The following is a 26,870-nucleotide window of genomic DNA, read 5'->3' as shown; positions in this document are numbered from 1 at the left end:
TGTTTTTCATAAGAGCTCTGACTTGGCTTACTTTACTTTTTTATGTCCTGATTTTGGGAGTCCAATTGTATATCTTCTGTAACACGCTCAGCCACCCTCTCCTGCCCACCTACTGAGCATAAGTAAATTTAATTACAATTTTCAAGAAGGAACTTATGTTTTGATTCCATTCTATTATGTATTTAATTATGTCAAACAATTATACTTAAAGGAGTACCATGGTGGTTGAACGTGACACTTCCCAGTTGTCTTCAGGCAACAACAAAACAAATGTGCATAATTTTTTTATTCTTCAGTCATTTCAATGTACTTTAAAACGTATTTTTCTAAGCCTAAATTTCCCACTATAAAAATTCACCCGAACCGTCTGGGCGTGGTAATGAGAACTGTCAGTTACCTATGATTGACAGACCGTGCCCCGTTACCATAGCTACCCCCATGATACGCTCTCTCTTTGGGAGACTGAATTTTCACAAGCTAGCTAGCTTAGTAGTATATCAAGTATCGATAGATAGCTCAGGTAAGGACGTTGACTTATATCCAATTAAAATTTTTGCTATCTAGCTAGCCAAGTTAAGATAAAAGCACAACTATAACGTCTTCATAAAAGCAAACTAGCAGGCTAACGTTATCGATAACATTGCCTCATGAAAGCAAACCTCCTAGCTAGCTAACGTTAGCTAGCTAGCTAAATGAATATAACCAGAAATAATCTAAAGGCACTCTAATATAAGTGAACCTAACGTTAGTCAAATATTTGCATTGTCTAAACAGCAGGACGGTGTGTCCTGTCAGATTTCTTTACGGGGCGTGGAAATGGGAGTGGTTACTGTATTCGTGACGTAGCAAAATGACAACTTTCTCAACCGGTTGAAAATAGGACGATGAATTTAAAACGCATATTTCTCAAAAAATACAGAACGGACATATTTAATACTTTGCTCATTGTGTTTCTTCAATGCCTCTTGTGCAAATAGCACATAAAACCAAGAAAGTGTGAAAATCACCATGGTACTCCTTTAAGCAATATGGCAATGTTTCTCTCTTTTGTGCTACTGATAAGAATTAAAAAATACCCATCATACATGTATAATATACAGTGGTTTACTATATTTCCACTAAATTTGAAGTTGGTTTTTTTTTAACATACCGGACTAATAGCTTATCTAAATAGTTGCATGTGTCACTTAACTAAACATGTATAGAATGAGCAGGGGAAGTGTAATTGAAAACTAATTTGCACAGGTACTATTCAGGAGTTGACTCAGGCGTTTACTCTTAATTTGTTCCTTTATACCATCTAGTGTTCAAACGAAGATACTGTCCATACTTTTGGGGCTTGTTTACCTGCTGAGGGTGTGACATCACCATTTCTATGGTTACATGGTTAGTCAGCCAACATTACCTTCATCATATATTTAGTACAAACTTTACAATCCAATCCTTTCATTTCAGAGAAGACTATCTTTGCCCCGTAGTAAGACAGTTCATTATTTATAGTGTAAAAGTTATTTGGATTGCATATTTCAGAAAAATGTGTGAAACTGCACTTCATGCTTGAAGTACAATGCAGCCAATTTCCTGGTTTGCAAGATTCCAATCATTTCTAGCATTGTAAATGGTGGCAGGTTCCATGTCAGCCAGTTCAAACCTGTTTCTAGTGGCTCCATTTCACTAAGTTTTATTTGTACAGCACTTTTCTTAGATGGTACACAATGCGCTGTACATAATGAATGTACATATAAAATTAAATAAAAAATCAGAATAAAGACAAACTATGAATAAAACAAACACGGGTAATACAGTTACCTCAGGGGGAAACTTCAGGGGGAAAAGAAGCTGAAAAATGTTGAAATGACATTGTGTTCAAGGTGTCTGGGGCAGTGAGGAGGTCTTTTGTAGGGAATCTAAAGGAGTGAGGTAGGATGTGTGTTTTTAAGGTGTCTGGGACAGCAAGGTCTTTTGTAGGGGCCCTAAGGGAGTGTGGTGAGGTTGTAATGGGTGTATGGCTGTTATTAGATCTCTTGACTGGATGACAAGCCCATCAGCTGGATTTTGTACATTGGATGAGGATGATTTTGAACACTGGAACTGGATGAGGCATTTTGGATAAGGCCAAAAATGATAAATTTAGTCTAGTCTGTATTTGTAGAAAATTTGATATTGGTGCATTAATTGTAAAAGGACTTTTGCAGCAGAAAGGTGCCAATAGACAGACCAACAAAATCCTTTTCAACATGGCATGCGAATGTGTAATGGTATGATATGTAGTAATAGGATATAAGCAGTATCCCTTTACATTGTAATGCCTTGTACTTGTGAACGTCTCAAACTACGGCTCAGCTCTGCCATCTGAGCAAAGCCACTGCATACTGCTTGGCACCAGAGCAATAAGACCATTTCCTCCTTTATAAATTATATAAGTAAGTGTGACACTTGCGTGAAAAGAGTTACCTTGCCTGACTGACTAACCATATTAAATTATTCATGTCATCACAACTCCTTGAATAACCCACAGACTGGGTAGAAGTCAACAGCTTTCATCAGCCTGTCAAGAAGTTTTCTGATTCAATGTTCAGATTTTAAAACAAAATTCTTTTTTATTCATGCCGTATCTACAAACAAGGCTTTGTCAATCAACATATGCTGTTGCAGACATTGATATATTTTATTGCATATTTTATATATTTTTTACAATCATGTTCATTTTCCATAATTACGAAAAAGATTACAAAAAACATTGCACTTGAAAAAATAGTTCTTACATGCTACCTTCTCCACAAATGCACTTTTTCCATTGTCCTCAAGCTTCATTCCAGAACTTTCTGAGCAGGTGCCTTTTCCCCTCTGTTTCAAATAAGTTAATAGAATGTTCCTATTACCCAAGTTTCTCAGTCGTGGTCTGCAGGGCCCAGTGCCCATTAATGCTAATTTCAGTTCCAGCTTCTAGCTTCACTAGTTCAATGAGCACTGATCAGGATTAGCCATTTATTCAGTCCATCAGCAGTGTATTCTGTGCAGTACTCGACAGAGAAGCATTTGTGCTTCTTGATGCAAGCAATGGGTATTAACAACAAACACATTTAAGTCAAATTCCACCTTTTTAACCTCATTCAATGAATTTCTTAGGTAATTACACAAATGTGTAAAGGGACATAAATGAAGTGTTAAAGGTGGTTCTTTAGACGTGACTTTCTGTAGGCACAAACACACTCATTCACAGTGGACACGCCAGTTAACAGATCTAATTAAGCATCAATCAGTGGCTAAAATATACTTTCTTACACAGTGAATGTGTATGGATATAAGTCATTAACATCTTGAAGGCTTTTTGAATATTTTTAAGGGAATAAAAACACTTTTACATGTATTTGGGCACAATTTATACCAGGCACAATAAATAGTCACACTCTGCCTTAATGAAAATCAACTTTTATTTCAATTCTGTTACAGTAGCAAGACTATGTAACAAGAAAATTTGACAAGATCTGACAAACACTGATCAGATATTTTATCTCATTAATTGCATTTATTTAGTATGAATGTGTTTTTACTGACTTTATTGTGCCAAGTATGTACTTGTGCACAGATTGGTGATCTACTATAATAGTTTCATTCCAAAATAAAATAAGACATTAAGAAATTAAGATTTTCCATCACCAATAATAAATTCTGTGCAAAATGGAGAACGAGAAGATGACAGTGATTCACCAGAACCAGGACTAAGAACCAATGAGCTGCCTGGAGATAGCTGATGCTACAATTACAAGATCATTCCCACAATGACCATACAGCCCCAACATTGTGCAGGTGCTTCATACCCTAAAAATATCAAAAGGAACAAATATGTACTACCGACAAAAATGTATTCATGCACTGAATTATGTATAGATTTATAGAACTTCTTTATTCTTTGGGGCAAATAAAAAAGTATGAAAGTGTTTCAAAATCTCAGTCTGAAAGAAAAAGATTCAAACTGGTTCTAAAACAAATGAAATGTAATTTTTGATTTTAAATTTTGTTGCAGAAAAATTTGTATTGAATAGAGACAGCCTACTTTGTTATTTTCAAATTTGCTTGAAACTGCTCATGCCAAGCGATACCTGGCTTTTCTTTCCTCACAGCATACATCGGAAAATACGGGAAAAATACAGTTTGGCTTCTTGGGCCCAACACTGTGACAAACCAAGATACAAATCTGTAAAAACATTTGACAGACCTAACAGAAAAAAACAAACTTGGACAAAATATGTAAAGTTAATCTCATTGTCAACTTAACCAGGTACGTTTAGTGTATTGCAAACATTCTTACTTGGATCACACTGCAGCAGTTTTTAAATTCAAAGCCAGTGGACCACTGTAGCAACTGCGTAGTGGCAGCTGACCTTCCAATGACGAGTTAAACCTTTTTTACCCTCACTGGAAAATGAGCAGCCTCAGTACGTGCAGTAAGGGACGCTGGCTGTTTGATGCCTACATTAATGTCAATGGGTCTCGTTTTTGCCAGGCCTTTACAACAGAGCACAGTCACATATGTGCGTTTCACAGTTCTATATCAGCCTGTGCGGTGAAAACCCGGAACCAGCCGGGGACAATGCGGCATCAAACTGGCATCTCCTCAATTCTGGTTTCAGTGTGATCGGGCCAAACTAGATCCTGCAGGTCTCTTTTCACTCTGCAGGATCACATTCACCACATACCCATCACAATGTCTTTCAGAGCCTATCCCTAGAACGTAGCTCCTACACACTCAGTTACTCCCAATCATAAACCCTCATCTGCTTGCACCTAAAAGGAATTCTCTGAGAAGTGTAAAAGCTCGTTCCCAAATCAGCATACCATATTCTCCAAATGAAGATCAGCATTATTTAAGTTTTAACCCAACTAAAGTGTTACTGCGATAACACAGAATTGATACCTTTCACAGTGATAATCCACAGAAAGTTATATGAAGGAAAATGTTTAAGAAATGCTATGTTAGATACCTACCCATCATTTACAGCAGGGTAATGCACTCTTACATCCATGGTGAACTAAGCCAGGACAAAGCAAACAAAAAAAACCATAGCAATACAATTTATGAAAAACAAATTGTGCATGACCGTCAATATTTACCAGCCTAGAAAAAAAAAAAAAAAATTCTCCAACTGATTCTTTGATCAAAAACTCCAACCTCAGTACTCAATTCCCAAGTGTCAACTGATATTAAGAAATCCTAAATCCACAGAAAATTAACACATATTTCCCTTTCTTCATTAATGCTAATGCACGGGGTATAAACCCTCCTTTGCAACTTCTGATGCGTGTGTTTCATTCTGGTATTACCCATGAGGCACTGTGAAAGGAAAAGTGAGCCAGTTCAAACCGGGTGGCTGTGTAAACATGGATGGAGCAGGGTAAGCATGGTCGGGGCTATGAATGCATAGGCGGGGCTGTGTACACATGGGTGGGGCATCGCTCACACCCCCAGCACCTGCTGGGCCCATAGTCCTGTTCCGTGCAGGGCAATCTGTGCCCGACCATCCAGTCTGTCCCACACAGTGTCCCTGTCCCTGCCAGACGAGGGTCACCTGCGAGTCAGTGTGCGGCAGTGAGCTCCCATTCTTCCACCTTTACGTGCAGCCGCCCCAGGGACACTCCCCTCCCAGTCTGCCCTCCTCCTCCTCCTCCTTCTCCCGACTCAGGTGTGCATCCGCCCTGACCCGTCCACCCTGTAGGTCAGGTTAACACACACTCTTACATACACCACCACAACTGGTGTCCCAAGCCTTCCTCATCCTCTCTGAAATATTTTACATTTTATGCAAAGACTTCAGCACCACCGCAAGTTGTCAAACACTGACTGGAGAGCTATAGAGGACTACAGCATTCTGATATGAATATCATCAATGTACCGTAACGATATTCATTACTGTTATTATTATAACAAGTATTATTATTGTTATTCGTATTACTAATTAAATAAGTATAATGCATTATTATTCTAGTATTATTATTATTATCATTATTATTTTATTTTATTATTAAAGATAACACTGAAGGGTCCATCGTTCACCCCATATTTCATGGTCCATTTATGCAGTGATGTGGCGTTAACATCCACACAGATCCTGTTCAAAGCTACTCACCTGCCTAGCATGTACAGCATTTGACCTGGGTCATCAGCAAAGACCCTGTGTGTGGAAAAGAGGAAGATCAGGGGTCCAATACAGCATAGGTCAGAGGTCATGGGTCCTTAACCTTGGGTGATGCGTAAAAGAAATGGGCAACCAGTCTTTATGTGCCCAGGCCCAGAAGGGTAGCCTGCACTTACGGAGCTTTGGGTTAAGATACTATTAAAAACAGGACCACCTTTTGGATCAGAGGTGACGTCTGATCTACAAAACTGATGTGGTGATCTCCAGAACCAAAATGGTTGTTAGATCACTTCAGACTTCTTCAGACTGAGACAGTGAATTACCCTCTGCCCCTCTCTCTTTTTCTGAGGAAGAACAGAAGCTGATCCGACACAGGCTATAGGAATCACAAGCCAACTGACTATTTTTGGGGGGTTCCTGTGTAACACCAGGGCTGTACCTTGGGTGGGGTCCCAATGTAGACAGCCAACACAGTGGCAATGCAGCTCAGCTGATGTAACTTTCAAAAACTCTAAAACGACAATCACCATTTTTCTGTTGCTTGACAAAGATTTTAATTTGTTCTTTATGGGTGGTTTAAGCCACTTTGAGCTGGTTTGAGCTCACTTTTTGTGCATTACACTGGATTTGCCAAGAAAAAGAGCCAGAGACTGTACATCAATGGTTCCCTGTTCCTGGAGATCTACAGTCATTGAAGGTTTTCATTTCAACCCTAATTTGACACACCTGATTCTACAACTTAGCAGCTCAACCAGGTCTCTAGCTTTTGAATAAGCTGTGCTTTGATAGGGTTGGTATTAAGCGTACAGGACAGCAGATTTCCAGGAAGAGGGATGGGAACCACTGCTCTACATTCACCATTCATCAGACTGGGTCACTCAACCACTGTCCTGGTTCAGTTCACCCTGAAGGTGCTCCACCAATCACTGAGCATTTTTGAAACAACCAAATCAACACCTACTCTGGTGCACACTGTCTGGCTATGCCTGCATATGGATACCTGTAGGTATTAGCAAACCACAGATCACATTCTATCGGTTGTTATTCAATCTCTGACTGGTGGAAATCCTCCATTTTCATTTTCTTCTGGTTAGGTGCTGATATGTCTATACTCTGTGTACGTGCATTAGCTCACCCATCTCCCCAGTGATAAAAAGCTCGGTCCTGGTAGAAATTGCAGAGGAAGAGCCAGACACTTATGGTCTCCATCCAGAAGATAACAAAGAGAAACCAGATGGAGGTCAGCAGGAAGAGCTCGCACACCATCATGGGACGGCCGGATGCTCCTCGTTGCTGCGGTCCAATACCACAGCCCTGCTGGGACAAGGGAGAAACATGTGGTGCATTTTCACAGATTCAACTTTGGACAGATTTTCTAGGTCCAGTTGCTGGTCTTGTCATTGGAAAATGGTAATGTGACATTTTTCAATAACCATGTAAACTTGCCAACATCCTTTCATATATTCTTTAAAATTTTCACCAGCTCTCAAACTGTACTGTTAAGTGTCTTTTTACATTTTGTTTTATTAAAAGTCAGAGGACTCAACTAACATTTGTTCAGTAACAGTACTTGCAACAGTCTATTTCAACAAGCACAACAGATTACTCCTGTGTTCTTGCAGTTGGTAACATGAGCAAGCAAAGATAAAACACTTTCAAAACAATTTGAGAATGTTCCCTGTGTTATATTATGTCACCCTGTTCCAATCACCAAGGTATGACTACTTTCAAACTACTTCTGCCCTCATGAAGAATCGTTTTCCGAGTTGAAATGTTCTACAGCAGAAAGCTGATTTGCCAGGCTTACAGTAGGAATACTGAAATACCATTTGCTGGATATGTTTGGATCTGGTATGTGTAAAAACGTATCACCTAAATTGTTAAAAGGAAGAATTAATGTCTTTGTGAGACATCAAATTCCATTTCTTCCAATATTTTAACATAGCATTAAAACTAAATGCTACACTAACGGGATCGTAGTTGTCTGCATTCTTATTCGCGTCAGCTGTCCATCCCTGGATGGATAAAATGTGCAAACGTGTATGATACACAACTGTTAGTTTTAATAATGCTACATCCGTATGCTCAGGCTCGTCGCTAGGCTACCAGCACATCTAACGTTACCCATACCGCGTTTTCACAGTATTGCATTAGTCTAGCTATATCATCAACTAGATAGTGTTAGCTGATTAATCACTCAGAATTTCATTATGATAAAGCCACCCGTAGTAAGCTTGTTAGCAGTTTGAAAACCGAAACCCCACAACTATTTACCAACAGCCATCTACGTTAAGTCTAAGTCAGCCGAGAATGTTAGATTTAAGTTAGAGCTAGTCTATAACCTACAATCATTAATTGTTCATGTGGATTAACGTTAGACTAGCTAGCTTTTCAGTCCTGTAATTATAGCTAGTAACGTTACCCCTGGTTAGGCAGGCAAACGGTTTCACTAAGGAGGCATAAAAAACGGCAACTTTAGGAAACTAGTTTGAAAGAAAGCTATGAACGCTAACGCCTTAGTCTAGTAATGTTTAATTACATACGAGGGAGAGTCTGTCTTACCGCCTAGGCCCCGCGTTCCTGCCCGGGATGATGTTTGCTGCGTTAGCGTAGCTCGCTAATTTCGACCGCGGATATCCGAGGCCTTGTAAACAACAATGCTTCTCTCAAATGAACATTGGGAACGAGATAACGCGTGTGATCAAAAGGCAGCTTAACAATCAGTGTTCGACTATTTTAATAAAGCACTATCTTATACAGGAAATATAAATGTTAATATTTGGTTGTTTTCACAGCAGTCAAAGTAACGCAACGGCTGGCATTAAGTCCTCACGCTTCTGACTTCCTTCATTCTACATCCGTAACAATAAAGTAAACGGGTTGCCTTTCGAGCCAGCTCTGTGCCTTTATTTTAACCAGCTGTGTGCCATTAGGCTATGTGAAACCGCAGCATTTAAAAGGGTAATGTTCTATTTATGATTGAAAAATGTAATATTTATGTTTTTGTGTATATTTTTAATTGGCCCAACAGTCTGTGTGCCATTAAAGATACTTTAGATATTTACATACGTTTCGGACTACATGTCAGCTTTACAATGGTAGGTATCAGGGAATTCAGGGGGGCATAAGAAGAATAAAATGCACTGGATAAGATCATCTTCTAAATAATTGTAAAGTACAACATCATATAATATTTCCAAATATTTTATGGGAAATTATGTTTCATAAGGTTCACCACTTCTCCACTGGTATCTGCCATGTTCCCTTCAGAGTTCATATCTTTGAAATGAAATAAGCAAAATATACCAGGCACACTGTAATCTGATTGGGTATGACAATTCAGATACATGAATATTTAACTGACTACTTTAACTATTAGTCACAGACAGTAAAGCAGGACACCATAATGTTCGGTTTTTTATGTTTGGTTATTTATTTTTGTATTCTTTCCCCCTTTTTCTCCCCAGTTTGGAATGCCCAATTGCATATTTATCGGTGCACATTACTGCAATGTCTGCTATTGGATTGCAGGCAAGCACATACTGTCCTACAAAATATGTAATTTAGCTCTTGTTTCTTATCACACCACAGTTCGCAAATGGGGCACCTACAGACATGAGATGATAAGATCCTGCAATTCTGGCCCACTGAAACCCTCCCATCACTTGGGATCACTAAAGCAAATTATGAATGGCCCTGCATCTGCACTGGCAAGGTACAGATATGAACTGGAGAAATGTGTCACTGACCACACTGGCCTGACCAGGATACCTAGTTCCATAATGTCAATGAAAGGCATTCAACATATTTGTAAAGGGAAAAAAACAGCAATTTATAGACAAGACTTACTGTATCAGCTTGACTTTAAACTTGGCTAACACAACTATTTTAATGGTGGTCTCTGTTTTGGGGGACACAAAGATTATTTTACAATTTGATGCACCACCTCCCTTCCTGTTATTTGATAAAACAGGTGTCAGCTATTTATTTGAGCAGCAATTTCCCTCCCTGAATATGGGCTATATCCCACTGAGGGTAGTTCTCTCTAACAGGCTAGTAGCAAAACCAGAGTCCTTCAAGGATATAGTAATGAAATGGCATATTCAGCCCACTCCACTGTAGACTCACTTTCTGGAACTGTCCTGACAGATTTACACTGACCTCATCGGCTGGATTCTCTGGCCTTTGCTTTACTTTTGACCTGTCACTTAGTAGGGCGCTGCTCCACCCTCTCACCCCATTGGATAAGAGATATTGTGCAAGATCGTATGTTAGAAAAAATGAGATGTTAGTTGAGATGAGTCCCTCAGAGGCAAATTCTTCTGAACATGGAAGTTGTTCATTACAATGATTCTGAGCCACCAGGCGGCTTGTTCCATTCTGTAATTTTATTAGAATTTGTCTTTTTTTTTCTGAAAATAAATCAATTTATGTAATTTCAACCAGAAAATAAATTATGAAAGAACACAAAACAAAAGTAACTGGCAGTGATGAATGATTTTCTTTTATTATAAAAGCTTTCTCACAAGGGTTCAGTATATACATACGATTTCATTGCTTTTAACATTTTTATTGAAAATATACATGTGCTAGCTGCGCTCACCTAATGTAAATGAAACAAGGCAAGCCTAATGACTAAAACAAGGCTAGCTGTCTGTTCCATTTAGGGTCCTGTGGACGCAAAAGAGCAAGGCGTGATTGTGTAAAACATGAGTGTTAAATCAGCTCTGAGAGAGAACATTTTACTGCCAGTACAGTACATAAAACACATTAGATCACTGATTGGATTCCTTTATATATATATATATATATATATATATATATATATATATATATATATATAATTATATTTAAGAATGATGTTATACATGTAGTATACAGTAGCTAAGGTTGCTCTAAAACTTCACGTGTTATTTCTTGAAATAATTCTTATTAGTGAAATAAACAACATAATTGCACAGGTTGTTACAGCACGCCGCAATTTCAGTTGTAGAACTGCATTTTGAATTAAATTGTATTATGTGAAGCATCCATTTCGGCATCATTTCGTTGCCTTTCATTTAATAAGGACAATTGCAGCTTGCAGAAAGCAGTGAATACAAAATGCAAAGTCACTCTAGCCATCCTGAGTTTGGCATAATTTAGTATTCGCCTTTTATGTTGGAAGTTCGCCCTTTTTTATTTTAAATGGAAAATTAGTAAAGTCACATTTCCCCTTTGCGAAGCAGAATTCCTGATTTAAAAAAAAAATGTGTCTCATAGAGACTAAGATGCTTTCTATCTTTATAGTCCGTCAACTGCACGCTCAGGTGTGGGATTTCTGGTCCAACCTGTTGAGCGCTCACACCTACATGACTTGCAGCACTATGCCTATATAAGCAGTGGTGTACTGTACACCAGGCCGAGCGAAGCGGAACCATCGCTGGATCGGTTGGGAAGCGCTTGAACTCGATGGATTTCAACCGGCCCCAAGGTGCAGTAATGTATTTAGCTACTATCAGTAAAACCTTTTGTATTATTATTATTTTAAAATATTCTACGTTCATCTACATTGTCGCTGAACGTCTAAGCTTCTGTTGTGCGCAATTATTTTTACGTTTGCAGGAGGTAGCTCCTGCTGGGATCCCAGTTGGTAGAAGCAGTTCTGTAGCACGCGCAAGTTTGAACAATATTACGTTATTTAACTGTGCTATTCACGCTTAATACAGTTGCATTGTAGCCGCTATTGTGCTGTATAGCAAAGCTTTCAAGTTTGAACAGTTTTTATAAGCCGATGTAACCCTAATGCACTATGTTTGGGATTCATTTTCCCTACCGTATAATCAACTCTAATTGTTGGACTGTCCATGCACAAACAAAAACTACTAACTTCCTTAAAATTCTAACTGCCTTAAAATTATCAGTTGACTTCTTAATTTTAATGTGAACACTTCCTCGTAATTATTCTGATTAAAATCAGGACTGCTTAAAACGTGTGACCGATTTGGCAAGCGCACTGTGCTTCTTTTTTTATTATCTGGGAGCTTATTTTACAAAACACCTTCACGCAAAATTCTGCATCTGTAAAAGCCTTTGAAAAAGTTGCTTTGGAATGGAAAATCTTGTTTAAGGCCAGTGGGCGAGATTAAAATCTGTGCACACTTGTCTGTTATGTTGTGGGTGACACTCCCATGAAACAGGACAAAATACCGCATATCAAACTGCACTCCCTCAGCGTTATCTGAGATATTTTCTTGTGATTCAGTTATTCCAATCCAATGAGAATGTGCACATAATTTAACTTGATCCGCCCTAGTGTACTCTTTGGAAAGCCTTGATGACTGGTGTTGAATAAATGGACTGCATGAGGAGTGGTTATGAGGAGTGGTAAACTGCTTGAATTTAGAATTTAATCAACATGCATTTTGCATGAGTATGCATTTCTGCACTGGATGTAAATTTATACAAACATTCTTCCTTTGTTTTCCTTTTAAATGTTGTTCTTCAGAAAATAAAAGGGGGTTTATTCGAAAGTAACATCAAAATGTAAAAAAGGGGCTCAGCACTCAGGCTTGAATTAAAAGAAGTTGAACTTGTTTATCTGTGCTGGGCCTCTTTAAGATTTTGATGTTACAGGCCTTTTGCTCTCCAGCACCAGACAAGAGGACAGATGCGCGTGTCACTCTCTGTTGAACTTGTATTCAATAGTAACTCATTTTTTAAGAACAATAAACTTGCCCATTTAAACTTATCAACCCTGCCTCTAGTAATGCCATGTTTTCATGCTGTCTGATTTTTGGTTTAAAGACATTGATTAGAAGGTTTCACTGTACAGTGTTCAGTGTTATTTGAACCCTTAACAGGGATAGATTGTGTTTTATTAGAGTACTGTGTGTACTTGTCCAGCAAATGAGAAAAGATGAAACCAGATAGTGACTGTGTGAGGCGGGTGCACCTGTGAGCTAAGCATATAGCTTTTCCTAGGGTGGGTGGATGCTGTGCATTTTCACACCAGTAACATGCTGCAGAGTTTCTTATATTTGTGACCTCTGTTTTCTGTATGTATATGTATTTCTCATTTTGCTTGTATTTAATATCAGCTCACTTTGTGTTAGTAGCCATATATCATTTCATGCCTCTTGCCCATGTAGGGTGTTCTAAATGACATGCTGCTTACAGGTGAAATGCATTTTTAAAAAAAGATATAAATGCAAAAGGGTGTGATTTGAACAGGGGTCGGGTTGGAAGGGAGCAGGACCCTGCGCGTGTCTGCCGATAAAGGGACGGCAGGGAGCTTGCCTGAGGATGGGACGAAGGATGGCGGAATGAAAAGGGGGTGTGATCCTCTGGACACCACCGTGGTGCGCATTGGGGAAGAGGTAGGAGCACGGGGGACAAAGGACACATTCGGGGGTACAGACGGAATGCTCGCCTGGAACAGTGATGCATTCTGTGTGTCAGAAGAATAATGTAGTCTGTGTGCAGTGCAAAGGGTAGAAAACTGGACTTTGATCAATTAAAGTCATTTTCACTGGAGAAAGAAATAGTTAAATGAAAATGAGGTCACTTTCATTGGAGGGAGTAATGAGTTAAAATACCTTTGTTGAACTGGCATATCAGGTAGAATTTTTAAAAACCAGTCTGACGCTAACATGTTTTGACCACATCAGCCTTCATAAGGGTGTGACTAGCTGTTCAGTTGGGATCTTCTTTATAAGCCTGCCAATGAAGAAATGAATTATACATATATTAATTTGTCACATTAGCGTACACATAAACAAAGGCAAAAGTGACTTATGCAAAAGAGGAAAGGAACTAAATAAAATAGGAAAATAAAGATATTACAATGAAATAAATGATTGATCACAATAGTTGTATCATTGAACCCTGGATAATTTGTATGGCACAACTGGAAAATGTCTATCCTTCTGAGAGATGTTTTAATCTTTGAACACCCCTAAAAGACCCCGTATTCCTCAATCCTCAATTCCCTGTATTCTCAGTAAGTGATGATTTTTATCATGGGTCTCATAAAATTGCCTGTGTATCAAAAGAACACATTTTACCTTCATATTCTAAGCTGTATGAGCAGTTAAGGGTCTCTCAGCAATGCAGATGGACTGTCTCCTATTGTCTCCTATTTCATGCACAATGGTACATGAAAATTATAATTATGAAAATGTATATATTGCTCGTTTGTAGAACTACATTTTTATAAAAGTAATTTGCACATGGTTGGAGACACTGATTCATGTACATATTTTGTGGTGTGGTTTATCAGACCTGTGTTTTGTAGTCGTTCTAATGACCTTCGGTATGCACCTATTGTATGTCGCTTTGGATAAAAACGTCTGCCAAATAAATGTATTGTAATGTCATGTAATGTGTGGTATGCATGTGTATGAATTTAAAAAGCCAACGGTTGATAGTTTTATTGGCTTGGCTCTGCTCTGTTACACTATGAAGGCATTAACTTTGGGCTCCTCCTGTGGCTCTTGTGTGTGTGCTAGGTCACCCTTTATTCTGTGGATAGCTCACTGTCATCCTCTGACGAGGATGAAGACATAAAGAAAGAAAAGAAGAAGAAAAAGAAGAGCAAGAAGAAGCACAAGAAAAAGGTAAACTTGTGAGGAGACTGTGAGAGTGTGTTTGAGATGCATGTGAAGCTGCACCTGTAAATGCAACCAGAACCAATGTGTGCTTATGTGGAGGCAGTTGAGCTTGTGTCATGATCGGAAGGCTGGCAAAGAGTTCTGAGCTGAGCAACCCACATTCCTACTTTCAATGCCCATGTCAGTGACATTCCCAAGCAAGGAACACGGGTATTTCAATCAGCAGCCTGTACTGAGCACCCAGTAAAAAAACACTGTCAAACAAATGCACATCATCTTGGCACACCAACCTGCACCTTCCCAGACACATGCGCGGGTGTACCTGTACTCAGAGACTGGTACAAGCCCACACATGCATACACACTCTCTCTCTGTCTCACACACACACACACACACACACACAGATTTGAAAAGAAAATGAAATGTGAGGAAAAGTCAGGAGAATGATGAATCCAACAAACCATAAAATGCTTCTTTCTGCAAGTGTAGATACTCTGGAAGCCTTCCAGTGCAAAACCCTCTTATCTGACAGTGTTTTGTCTTGCATAGGACTCCAGCTCCTCATCTTCCTCCTCAGACAGTGAGGATGATGATAGTGTAAGTACCCTCTGATCCACATGTATGAAGCAAACTTTATGAATACATTTTGTTTATACATTGGTCTATTCATTCAGTGTTTTCCTGTGTTTATCTCCCAGTTTGTATCAGCAGCTTCAGTACAAACCCAGTGAAGAACTGTAATATTAGAGAGTGAATTAAATTGATACAAAAACTCCTTATGTGTAATCAAGAAGCTCTATCGTTAGAGAATCTGTCTTGATGCCAGAAGGCTTTGGGTTCAGCGCTGAACTGATCTGTACAGTTGTACCAAAGGTTTGCATGGTCACCTAGTGTTTGTTCAATAGTTAGAGCAGCATTACTCAGCAGGCGTTTAAATTGAGATATACTGATTAGAATCTGGCGTTATCATTTCTTACCATGTTAAATTAGTCATGTCAGTTTGCCTGAGCTTGCATGTACGTAAATTACCTGCACGCAGTGGTCCCTTCATTTCCACATTGGGGTAAATGCCTAGGGCACTGTCACTTCATACTTGTCACCCTGTAGGCCCTGTATGACGTGTTTATCAGGTTGCTGCATTGTGTAGAGGCCAGATGGAAAAGTGTGAAAACTGACCTCCCGGTTGACAGAAAAGCAGAGACACTATCAGTCATCTGACTATGCCTAGACTTGTGTTTGAATTCCAGATACTGCAAACAAGCAGGAATCTGCACAGTACTGACATGCTCTGAGAAATACCTTACACACACACACACACACACATTAATCAATGTGAGAGAAAGCACAACTGAACTGGTTTTGCAGGTTCATAAAGTACAGTTGGAGGGTTAAACTAATAAAACAGAGAGGTCCATCTAGAAGAACCTGATCTTCGATAAACCTTTTTTTCTGGTTAAGAGAAACAGAATGTCTTTGGCATGTTGCTACTCTTTCACAATGTACAGGACATTGTAAGAAAACCTGGCAGCCACAACAAAGGATACATTTCTCCATTATTGATAAGGCTTAGTTTATTGTTATAGAACTTCAGAATGCAATGAATGTGAACTTTATTTATGCATATTTGAATTCACTGATGTCGCTGTTCTTATGGTAGTGAATCACAGGACTACAGCTACCAGCTTCTGCAAAAAATTGATCAGTTTAGTTTTTCAGCCATATTCGGATGCGTGATCTTCCATTTCTTCTATCGCATTAACAAAATGACAAAACTATGCCACTTGATCCACTGAGCTCCTCAAAAACATTGATGTGTTTGAACAGGATAAACAGAAGAAGAAGAAGAAGAAGAAGAAAAAGAAGGACGGAAAAGATGGACAGGGTCTAATATGTGTTGGTAAGTTACAGCAGTAAGTCTACAAATTCTGCCCTCTTAGGCCACTGCTGTAATCAAACTCCCCAGGAGGACTTTGACCTGCATTAAATATTTTCTCCAGCAGTGAGAGAACCACAGGTCTGCAGATGAGAGGACGTGCTTAAAATGCTAACGCTTCTTTAGCCAATGCCCTCTATTCCTGGAATGTGTGGCTGGATTGTCCAATCACAACCTTTTAACTTAGGCCAGAAGGTCAGAGTCTGAGCCACCTTTATTTGTCCGTCTGGCTAACTCTATGTAAAGCAGGCTCCACTGACCCTGTAAGCACTGGCGTAGCAATGAGTCACCCAGGCGTGTCCCGCCTGGTGTGTTTGTGTTGGAGTCAAGCGTATGTAAACAAACGACAAACACAAAAGCATTGTCTGATAATACTGATTTGTTTGCTCTAAGGTAGAGCAAGGCTTTGGGGGGAGGGGGTGACCTTAACAAAGGTGACTGTACCTCAAGCACCAGCTTGCACTGTTCTGTACTAATGCTCTGATAGAGTATATTTTAGTCTGATAGAGTGCATTTTTATCAGTTGTGTACTTAAATAAAATGGCTACACTGTGAGGCCATTCAAGCATGCATACATGAACGCAGAGAGCACTGAAATATAAAGGCACTCCCTCTGTCTGAAATCATAGGAGAAGAAGGAATGGAATTAAGATCTCAAGAACTAAATGGTGAGGAGCAGGAGAAGGAGAAAAAGAAAAAGAAGAAAAAGAAGAAGGTGAGATGAGTCGAAGCACCCATACATGACTATATTGTCATTTAAACTATGTTTTGCAAAGGTGTTTGTTCAAGCGCAAGAGGAAAAGGGGATGGCGACATGAATTCTGCCTGTACACCGAATGTCTGTGTGTTGTTTTAATACCCAGGACTCCAGCTCCGCCTCTTCTTCAGACAGCTCCTCTTCCTCAGACAGTGAGGATGAGAAGAAGAAGAAGAAGAAGAAGAAGAAGAAAAAGAAGAAGAAGAAAATGAAGAAGAAGGTAAAAAATAAGAATAGTAGAAGCTTTCCTGCATTATGCATCCAGTCATATCAACGGCACCTGGGGTAAATCTTTGCTCACTGTCTGAATTCCCACGAAAATGGAAACGCCACGAGTCGGGCCATAATGAACCACACATCAATCAACCTGTCACATAACATGGTTTTCTCAATGTCCTTTCCAGGATTCCAGCTCCTCTTCCTCATCTGACAGCTCCTCCTCCTCCTCTGACAGTGAAGATGAGAAAAAGAAAAAGAAGAAGAAGAAAAAGAAGAAGAAGATGAAGAAGAAGAAGGTGAGAAAAACACAATTTTCTAACAGGGAAATAATGTGTTTGGTTGGCACAAGGTTGGTACTTTCGCCTTGCAAGGCGGTTTTGCAGTAGGTTTTCTAAGAGCATGATTTATGATTGGAGTTTAAAGGAGTGAGAAGAAGAAGAAGAAGAAGAGAGCTTGATGTGTAAAAATAATCTTGTTTCTTTTGCACGCTTTTCAGGATTCCAGCTCCTCTTCCTCCTCTGACAGTTCATCCTCTTCAGACAGTGAGGAAGACAAGAAAAAGAAAAAGAAGAAGAAAAAGAAAACAAAGAAGAAGAAAGCGAAGAAGGTAAATACATGGCTTATGCTTGGCCTGTGAGTTTGAAACATTCTGACAGACCATCAGCTTGCTGAGAAACAATTTGAATCCGACTTACAGAAAGATCAGTGAAATCCATTTTAAAGAGCCATCTGTAATGAGGCATCTGTCAGACCCACTGAGAATTATGTTGCCATCAAATCAGTCTGATTTACAATAACACTGAGACTAAAATTGCCTGAAATATTCAGCATAAATATAAATATTTGTCTGAAATTGTTTTTTTTTCACACTTGATAGTTTAGCTGGCTCAGGGCTGTGACCCCCTCCTCATTCACTGTTGGGTCAGAACAAGTGCAATTATGTTTTTTTGTGTTCAAATACAGAAAAGGGTCATAACGCACCTCACTGTATGTGCAGAGAACTGGTACAGAAAAGCAATTTATTTCACTGAAAAAACATAACACATTTGGAAATCTTTAGTATTTGTTCAATTCTTATGTAAGAACAGTATAATATAGTAATATGTCAGAGTGAGTTTAGTTTCTGAAACTCAAGACAGGGTTCTCTACCCAGGTTGTTTTGTGCATTTAATTTCCACTGAACAAAATTAGAGGGTGTGGAACAACCTGAGTAAAAAAAAAAAAACATTTTCCAGTTTAGTGATGCTTTAACTCATATTGACATTTTTGTTTTGCAGGACTCCAGTTCATCATCTTCATCTGACAGTGAAAAGGAGAAGAAGAAGAAAAAAAAGAAAGACAAGAAAAAGGTTAGGAATTATGTTCTCAGTGTTAATGCCATAGTATCAGATGTTTCATATTTATGATGAATATTAATATTCATGATCTATAAATTTACGTGAACATTATGGGCTGGTTCTCTCTTACAGGATGGAGACGGGAAGAAAAAGGAGGGAGAGCAGGAGGGTGAAGATGGCAGCATCTGTTCTGGGACTGGTATGTCACGCTCCTTCATATTCCTGCATTCATTAAATTATTTTATGTTGTTTTTCATATTTTAAACTGTTTAATAATTGTCCAGGGTGTGCTGTGTATCTACAGCAAGTCCATGCATTGCAGAACCAAAAGTCATTATGACCTAAGTTTGATTTGTGTCACTGCGATAAAAAGATGTCATTCCCCATGTGTCGAATATAGCTCTCTGGGAGTTCCAGTGAACCATGGCTGTGGAAATTCCTCAAAATGATATACTTTAGATTAATATTTAACATTTAAGTGAATGGAGGTCAGGTTTCAGGTCAAATAGCATATACTGTAAAATGGGGGAGAACAGAACAGAACATTATAGGTCTAAATGAACTATTGCAGCTAGGACAAACACAAAGATGTTAATATAGTATATATTGTGTGTGGAAATAAGGGGAAAGACAGATGTACACCTGAAGTTTGGGTACCGTGTGCTGCTGCAGGTGAGGTGTGTATGCAGGAGGGTGTTGGAGAAGCACAGGCCGCCAAAAAGGAGAAAGAGGAAAAGAAGAAGTACTGCTCAAAGGCTGGAAATGCTGCTGACGTTGCTGGTAAGCCGCTGCTATGATACTCTTGTGGATGATGTTTACCATCCTAGATACAAAATTCTCCTGAAAGGTATTTGCTCAAGATTCATCCACAGTTTCAGCATGTTGCCAGTCCTAGTGAGATCCCTTCAAAATCCTGAAAAGATGCTTTTAAGATTCTGAATAACATCCATTTAAGGTCCTGCATAAGATATTACAGGAGACAGTGGATCTCAAAACAAGATCTGAATGCCATTTTGTAGGCCCAAGTTGTTCATAGCACCAGTATAACAAGTTGGCATGCTTTGCAGAAATCTCTAAAATAAGTCTGATCTGTCAAAAGCTGGCAGTTCTGCGCTATGCCCTGAACTGAATGACCCCGGAAACCTAACTGATGATGAGGGAGAGGGACAAGAGGAGAAGAAAAAGAAGCAAAAGAAAAAGAGAAAGAAGAAGGTAAACCCAGATGATGGATATACATTTGGTGCCAATGAGCCATTCATGGTGGGTTCTTCAGGTGTGGCCATGATCAATTTATTGTTACTTCTCAACAGGAGTCCAAGGGCTCGTCCTCCTCCTCGGACAGTGAGGATGAGGACAAAAAAGACAAAGACAAGAAGAAGAAGAAAAAGAAGAAGAAGGGAAAGAAGGTGAGAAGACGATTCACTTCCTGAGATTGAGACACCTACTCCAAAATTGAACAATTACATCTGAGCATGTTCAGAAGAGTTTAAGGATGTTACACCCTATGTAACAGTGTTCAGAAGAGATAAATAATGATAAGTCCTTAGAATTGTTTAAAAATGTTTAACCATTTCCAAGATGGTTCAGAAATGTGGTTAATTATGTTAATTGTGACTATTTTCTACATTTGTCTTAGGATTCTAGCTCTTCCTCTTCTGACAGCTCCTCTTCCTCTGACAGTGATGATGACAAGGTACTGCCCTACATTCTTTGACCTTGCTGAAATGAATACATATTATGCTTTTGAATTTAATTATTTCACACTCAAAGCCCTGAAATGACACGTGACCTACAGTAGTTTGACAGTCTCACAGAAACTGTGCTTAGATTTGACTAAGCACAGACTCAAAAGTGCCACAGCTGGACTCTACAAACTAGGACTGCACTGAAGGTTGTGCATGAAGCTCTGTCAAAGGCTGGGATCATATCAAGGACCCTTATTCGTACACTATATGGTCAAAAGTATGTGGACACCTGACATCCAACATCTCATCTAAAATTATAGGCATTAATATGGAGTTGGTCCACCCTTTGCTGCTGTAACAACCTCTACTCCTCTGTGAAGGCTTTATACTAGATGTTGGAGCATTGCTGCAGGGTTTTTTCCATTCAGCCAGAAGAGCATTAGTGAGGCTGGGCACTGATTGGGCAATTAGGCCTGGCTTGCAGTTGGCTTTCCAATTCATCCCAAAGGTATTGGATGGGGTTACCATCAGGGCTGTGTGTAGGGGGGTCACGTTCTTTCACAACATTCTCAACAAAACCATTTATATATAGACCTTGTTTTGTGCCTTGGGGCATTGTCATGCTGAAACAGGAAAGGGCCTTCCCCTAACTGTTGGGGAAGCACAGAAACATCTAGAATGTGATTGTATGCTGTAGCATTAATATTTCCCTTCACTGGAACTGAGGAGCCAAGCCCAAACCATGAAAAACAGCCTCAGACCTATGGGGTGTCCAGATACTTTTGGTCGTATAGTGTATCTCCTCTTGATTACTAACTGAGAAATGGAGATGCATGGGTCAAACTGCAGTTAAAAGGCCATATTCATATTTGGGCCATCTTTAGGGAATCATACAATGGAAAAGGGATACTAATATTTGATCCTAGGAGGCTGGTGTAAAAAGTTGTTCAATTATTCTTGCTATTTAATTATGCATTATCAGGAGTAATATCATCCATTTTCATTTGTGTATTTCATTTGTGTAAAATTCTTCAGTGTTGCAATCTCTGTTTTTATTTAGAAGAAAAAGAAAAAGAAGAAAAAGAAGGTGAAGAAGGTGAGAGATGGAATTTTAGTAAATTCTTAGACATTATCACCATTGTTTGTAGCATTTTTCCCTCCTGGATTTACATTTTAACCAAATATAAGGATATTGTTTTTCCACTTCATTGCCATGTAAATATAAATCAGTTAACTGCCTCCCAGAATCACCAAAGATACCCCAAACTACAGATTGCACTTACCTTTCAGCATCATTTTCCCATTCTTCCTCCAGGACTCCAGTTCCTCCTCCTCCTCCGATAGTTCCTCTTCTTCAGACAGTGAGGATGAGAAGAAGAAGAAAAAGAAGAAAAAGAAGAAGAAAAAGAAGAAGGTAAAGAAGAAGAAGGTGAGAGCAGTATAACCTTTCCTGCAGTATGTGTGGTCATATCCACTGCACCTGTAGTATGTCTTTTCTCACTGCATGGAAGAATTCCCATATGTCTGAATTCCCATAGAAATGCTAGGCGTGGAGCCATAATGAACTACAATCAATCACGCCTGTCACATGACATGGTTTTCTGCTGTGTCTCACTGTCCTTTCCAGGATTCCAGCTCTTCTTCCTCATCCGACAGCTCCTCCTCCTCAGACAGTGAAGATGAGAAAAAGAAAAAGAAGAAAAAGAAGAAGAAGAAGAAGAAGAAGAAGGCAAAGAAGAAGGTGAGTACAGCAGAACAGCATAATCTGAGACAATCATTTGTGCATTATATTTTGACATGTCCACTGCACCTGTGGTATGTCTTTGCTCACTGTATGAAAGTCTGAATTCCCATGGAAATGTCATGAGTGGAGCCATTATGAACTGCAACCAATCACGCCTGTCACATGACATGCTTTTCTGCTGTGTCACACTGTCCTTCTCAGGATTCCAGCTCATCCGACAGCTCCTCCTCATCCTCAGACAGCGAGGATGAGAAAAAGAAAAAGAAGAAGAAAAAGAAGAAGAAGAAGAAGAAGGTGAAGAAGAAGAAGGTGAGAATTTCAGTAAATTCTTAGACATTATCACCAAATTTTGTAACTTAGCATTTTTCCCTCCTGGAGTTCCATTTTAACCTATTATAAGGTTTATGTCTCTCCTCTTCATTGCACTGTAAATAGAAATCAGTTAACTGCCTCCCAGAACCACCAAATATATCCCATCTAACTACAGATTGCACTTACGTTTCAGCATCATTTTCCCATTCTTCCTCCAGGACTCGTGCTCTGGTAGTTCCTCTTCTTCAGACAGCGAGGATGGGAAAAAGAAAAAGAAGAAAAAGAAGAAGAAGAAGAAGAAGAAGAAGAAGGCAAAGAAGAAGAAGGTGAGAACAGCAGAACAATATAATCTAAGACAATCATTTGTGCATTATATTTTGTCATATGCACCTAACTTGTGGTGTGTCTTTGCTCACAGTATGAAAATCTTAATTCTCATGGATACACCATGAGTGGAGCCATAATGAACTACATATCAATCATGGCTGTCACATGACTTCGTTTTCTGCTCTGTCTCTGTGTCCTTTCTAGGATTCCAGCTCCTCTTCCTCATCCGACAGCTCCTCCTCAGACAGTGAACATGAGAAAAAGAAAAAGAAGAAAAAGAAGAAGAAGGCAAAGAAGAAGAAGGTGAGAAAAACACAATTGACTAACAGGGAGCTCTTAACAGGCTGGACTCTACTTTGAAGAAAACAATAGCACGGCATGGATTTGGTTGGTTGGCACAAGGTTGGCATATTGGACTGGTATATGAGTTGTTCCGAGACTGCTGTTTCATGCTAGCTTTTTAGCACTTTCTCTGAGTGGGTTTAACTATCATTTGGGGTTTGGATTGGCATAAGCATACAGCACTATACTGGTTCAATGCTCTTAAGCATCTGCTATCAAAATGTGGTTTCAGCACAAATGAAATTTTGCATTGGCAAGAATGTTTAGTAAGTTATAGCCTGAGATCCTTTTTTTAAAGAAGTGATTATAAGAAGATAGTGATTTAGTACAAATGTTGAGCAAGAAAAAATAGCAATAATATGTATGTTGAAAGTGGGATAAGTGGAACTATTTAGAAAATCATGACAACACATGCCAAACCCGGGCAAACTGCACTGGAAAGAGGAACAGTAGTCACAAGCTCACCAACATCGATGGGTAGACACGTGACAGGAAAAGGCCTCATAACCACGACCCCAAAATTATTAAGAATTGAATCAACCTAAAATGTGTGTTGACTGTTTAAATGTGCACTGCTTGTTCAAATGTGTACTGACTGTATCCCCAAAGGACTCCAGCTCTTCCTCCTCCTCATCATCAGACAGTGAGAAGGAGAAAAAGAAGAAGAAAAAGAAGAAGAAGAAGATGAATGAGAATAAGAAGAAGGTTAGAAACACTGACATTAATGGAAATTCTATTCATTGTGCATGCTCTGCAGGTTGGGGTATAGTACTGTAAAGGATAGAAACGATAGTTGCGTCAGTTTTTTGGGCTGAGGCACAGCTGGGGGTAATGAATTAGCAAAGAATTGTTTTCATTATTTCAACGACAGCCACCAATAATGTAGAAGCAAAAATTAATTTCTAACAGAGGAAAAGGGGTTCTGCTGTGCTAAATATGTTGATAAATGAAATGCTGTGCAATACAAGAATATTATGAATACATCAGAACAAGAAAAAATATTTGGTTGACCTCTACACACATACTGAGGGTAATAAAGTGAGCACTGAAATTGCAGCTCCAGGTGATGCTCTAAATTGTGCACATGGTGAGTGTTTGTCTGTAATTCCCAGGACCCCAGCTCCTCCTCATCTTCAGAAAGTGATGCCGATAAAAAGAAGAAGGTAGAATTTGAACTTGTGCAGCAAATAAGTCCTCCAAAACCATAGAGTTCAAATCATAGCAATATTTCCACCAATACCTACCTGGATTAGAATTGAGAGTTGAGAATTGGTTTTGCAAAAATAGAACTGTGTGACCGGAGTGGACTGAGCAGGTATCTCTCCAGATATAAACCCAGTCCCCATAAAATGCTTTCCAAGACCTTATGAATGGTTGGATCAGAGTACTGAATATGCTCTAGGTCCCTCACACAATCACGAGCTCAACATCCACATCCTTCACATAATCACAAGCTCAGCATGCACGTCTGTCACACAATCACAAGCTCAACGCCCACGTCCTTCACACAGTCACAAGCTCAACAGTCCCTCACACAGTCACAAGCTCAACAGTCTCTCACAGTTACTAGTTGAGTCCTTGCCTTGGTTGTGACATCACAACAAATCTGTCTTTAGAAGTAGCCACTCTGTCCTTGTCTAAACACCCAAAGAAACATTAATTCACCCATAGGCTTCAGCCACTCTCTCTGATAATGACGGGAGCAAAAAGGTACACAGAATGTTACTATATCATCTATTTTTCTTTATCAGTTCTTATAGGATCCAAAGTGGGATCAGAACATTGCTAGCATTAACATTCTAGTTCTAGCACATTCTGAGGTGCATTTACGCTTATGGATAAAGACAAAGAACTGTACAGAATTGGGCAAGAGTAGTAGTGCCTTAACACCACTTTGCACGTCATGCTGATTAGTTTTTGAGAATTGTATTTTATCTACTTCATTACAAATCTCAACATTGGGTTGATTTCCACCTTACATAAAGAACAGCTGTGTTGATTACAGTTTTCATGAGTAACAACTGCAGTACTTGGGTATTGTCTCAGCCTCCTTGTGTGGGGTCTATATCAGACTCTTTTTGTTGTGCTGAGTCTGTCTCAGGCTTGGGTTCTGTAGGTTCTGTATCTGGATCCTGGGGTTGTGTAGGGTCTGCATCAGGCTCCTTGAATTGCATACAGTGGGATAATCTATGACTTATCCTGCAGTTCAGACAGAACACACTAACACTGCAGACTCTCTTTTCAGAAGGAGGACAAAGCAGGGGAGGAAGGGGGCAAGACTGGAGATGGAGAGACCGACCCGATGAAATCTGTAACGTGTGAGGTCCCTCCACCAAGTGATCAGAAAGAGCAACCAAAGGACACCGGCGCAGCCACATGGAGACATGGGAATCCAGAAGGGGCGTCAGATTGGAGATCTCCTTTGAAAGACCTGCCATCCAGCACGGGGAGCTCAAGCAGTCGCTATGATTCCTTGAGGGGGTCCTCACTCAAAACTGAGATCACCACCACCAGAGGGACCCATAGCCCCATGGAGTCCTTAGTTGGGAGCCCACCCCGCTCAAGAGTAATTGATGTAGACAGGGAGTCCAGTAGAATCGGGGGAACAACCAGGACAAGCCTTTCTAAGTCAAGCGACATTCTCAAGGGACCAAAACCTTATGGTCCTTGAATAAGCAGGTCTTCTTTATCTTACAGTAAAGCTGTTATTCTATGTCTGAAATACAAAACACTGAATGATTAAAAATGGTATTATCTTAAAGTGTAAAACTGAATCAACTCCATTTGTAAAATGTGAAAATGGAACAATAAATAAGTCCTGATCTGTCCACTACCGCATGGTCTGCTATATTTTGTGACGCTGTCCCATATTTTATTGACTGATTATCTGGGATGTGCCTTAGACTATCACTTTTCTGAGGAAAGAATGGCCCTAAAAGCCATTACTAAAATAAATCAGAAGACTAAATTTCTTGCTCGGAAAGCTTTATTTTTGGATAAAGCAACACTACAAATGTTAGCAGGGGCTTTGATACAAAGCCACTTTGATTATGCTGCTTTGATTATGGTCTACCTCAGTGCCTCCAATATAAATTACAAACGGCACAAAACAAAAAGGTAACATTACTGCAGTACTACCTTGTCATTTGACATTTAAAACCTTTAAAATTAAAATTATTATTTACCAATAGTAACAAGCACAGTGGAATCATATTTAAAAGGTGCAATATATTAACTGCCAAGAATCTACCTTCAGCCTTTAGAATTTACCTTTAGAATTTACCATTGTGGTCAATGGGAGGCTGTTCAATCACCATGCAAAAGACTGTTGCACTGATTTTAGTTCTGATGTATGATTGTTGTTTTCTACATTGAATTCAATGGGCAGCAAGTTTTTTCCATCAACATGCGCAGTAGAGGTTTCCTGTTGCTAGGCTTCAATGCTTCACCGCCTGGCCCCTCCCACCCTCTCCAGTTCCTGTGTAG

General features: G+C 39.4%; 1 protein-coding gene and 1 long non-coding RNA gene across 18 annotated transcripts; one reads left to right on the top strand and one right to left on the bottom strand.

Moving 5' to 3' along the window:
- Window positions 1-3,416: 3,416 nt before the first annotated feature.
- LOC135235876 (uncharacterized) lies at window positions 3,417-9,033 on the bottom strand. Its single transcript, XR_010324452.1, has 4 exons — window positions 8,700-9,033; window positions 7,273-7,451; window positions 6,129-6,173; window positions 3,417-5,711 (listed from the first exon to the last, which is right to left on the bottom strand). It is a non-coding gene; the product is annotated as an uncharacterized LOC135235876 (long non-coding RNA).
- Window positions 9,034-11,449: 2,416 nt separating this feature from the next.
- LOC135235887 (nucleolar and coiled-body phosphoprotein 1-like) lies at window positions 11,450-26,217 on the top strand. 17 transcript variants are annotated; one of them, XM_064301864.1, is made up of 24 exons: window positions 11,450-11,610; window positions 13,350-13,495; window positions 14,627-14,734; window positions 15,278-15,325; window positions 16,553-16,625; window positions 17,291-17,376; window positions 17,525-17,638; window positions 17,823-17,933; window positions 18,134-18,244; window positions 18,915-18,967; window positions 19,106-19,173; window positions 19,647-19,754; window positions 20,074-20,186; window positions 20,285-20,380; window positions 20,611-20,667; window positions 21,720-21,755; window positions 21,975-22,088; window positions 22,287-22,400; window positions 22,605-22,712; window positions 22,934-23,041; window positions 23,247-23,345; window positions 23,994-24,089; window positions 24,497-24,547; window positions 25,630-26,217. In XM_064301864.1, exons 1-24 carry the CDS (start codon window positions 11,589-11,591, stop codon window positions 26,053-26,055), a joined length of 2,466 nt encoding a protein of 821 aa, XP_064157934.1. In that variant the 5' UTR covers window positions 11,450-11,588; the 3' UTR covers window positions 26,056-26,217. The 17 variants fall into 17 exon arrangements, with proteins under 17 accessions (XP_064157934.1, XP_064157933.1, XP_064157939.1 ...); XM_064301863.1 differs by having other exon boundaries at window positions 18,915-18,986; window positions 19,107-19,173; window positions 20,288-20,380; XM_064301869.1 differs by having other exon boundaries at window positions 18,915-18,986; window positions 19,107-19,173; window positions 22,287-22,324; window positions 22,634-22,712.
- The last annotated feature ends 653 nt before the right edge of the window (window positions 26,218-26,870 follow it).

The sequence above is a fragment of the Anguilla rostrata genome, chromosome 12 (genome assembly GCF_018555375.3).
Source record: "Anguilla rostrata isolate EN2019 chromosome 12, ASM1855537v3, whole genome shotgun sequence".
Lineage (NCBI taxonomy): Eukaryota > Metazoa > Chordata > Actinopteri > Anguilliformes > Anguillidae > Anguilla > Anguilla rostrata.
Note: the sequence above shows the minus strand (reverse complement) of the source record. Positions and strands in the feature narration are given on the sequence as shown.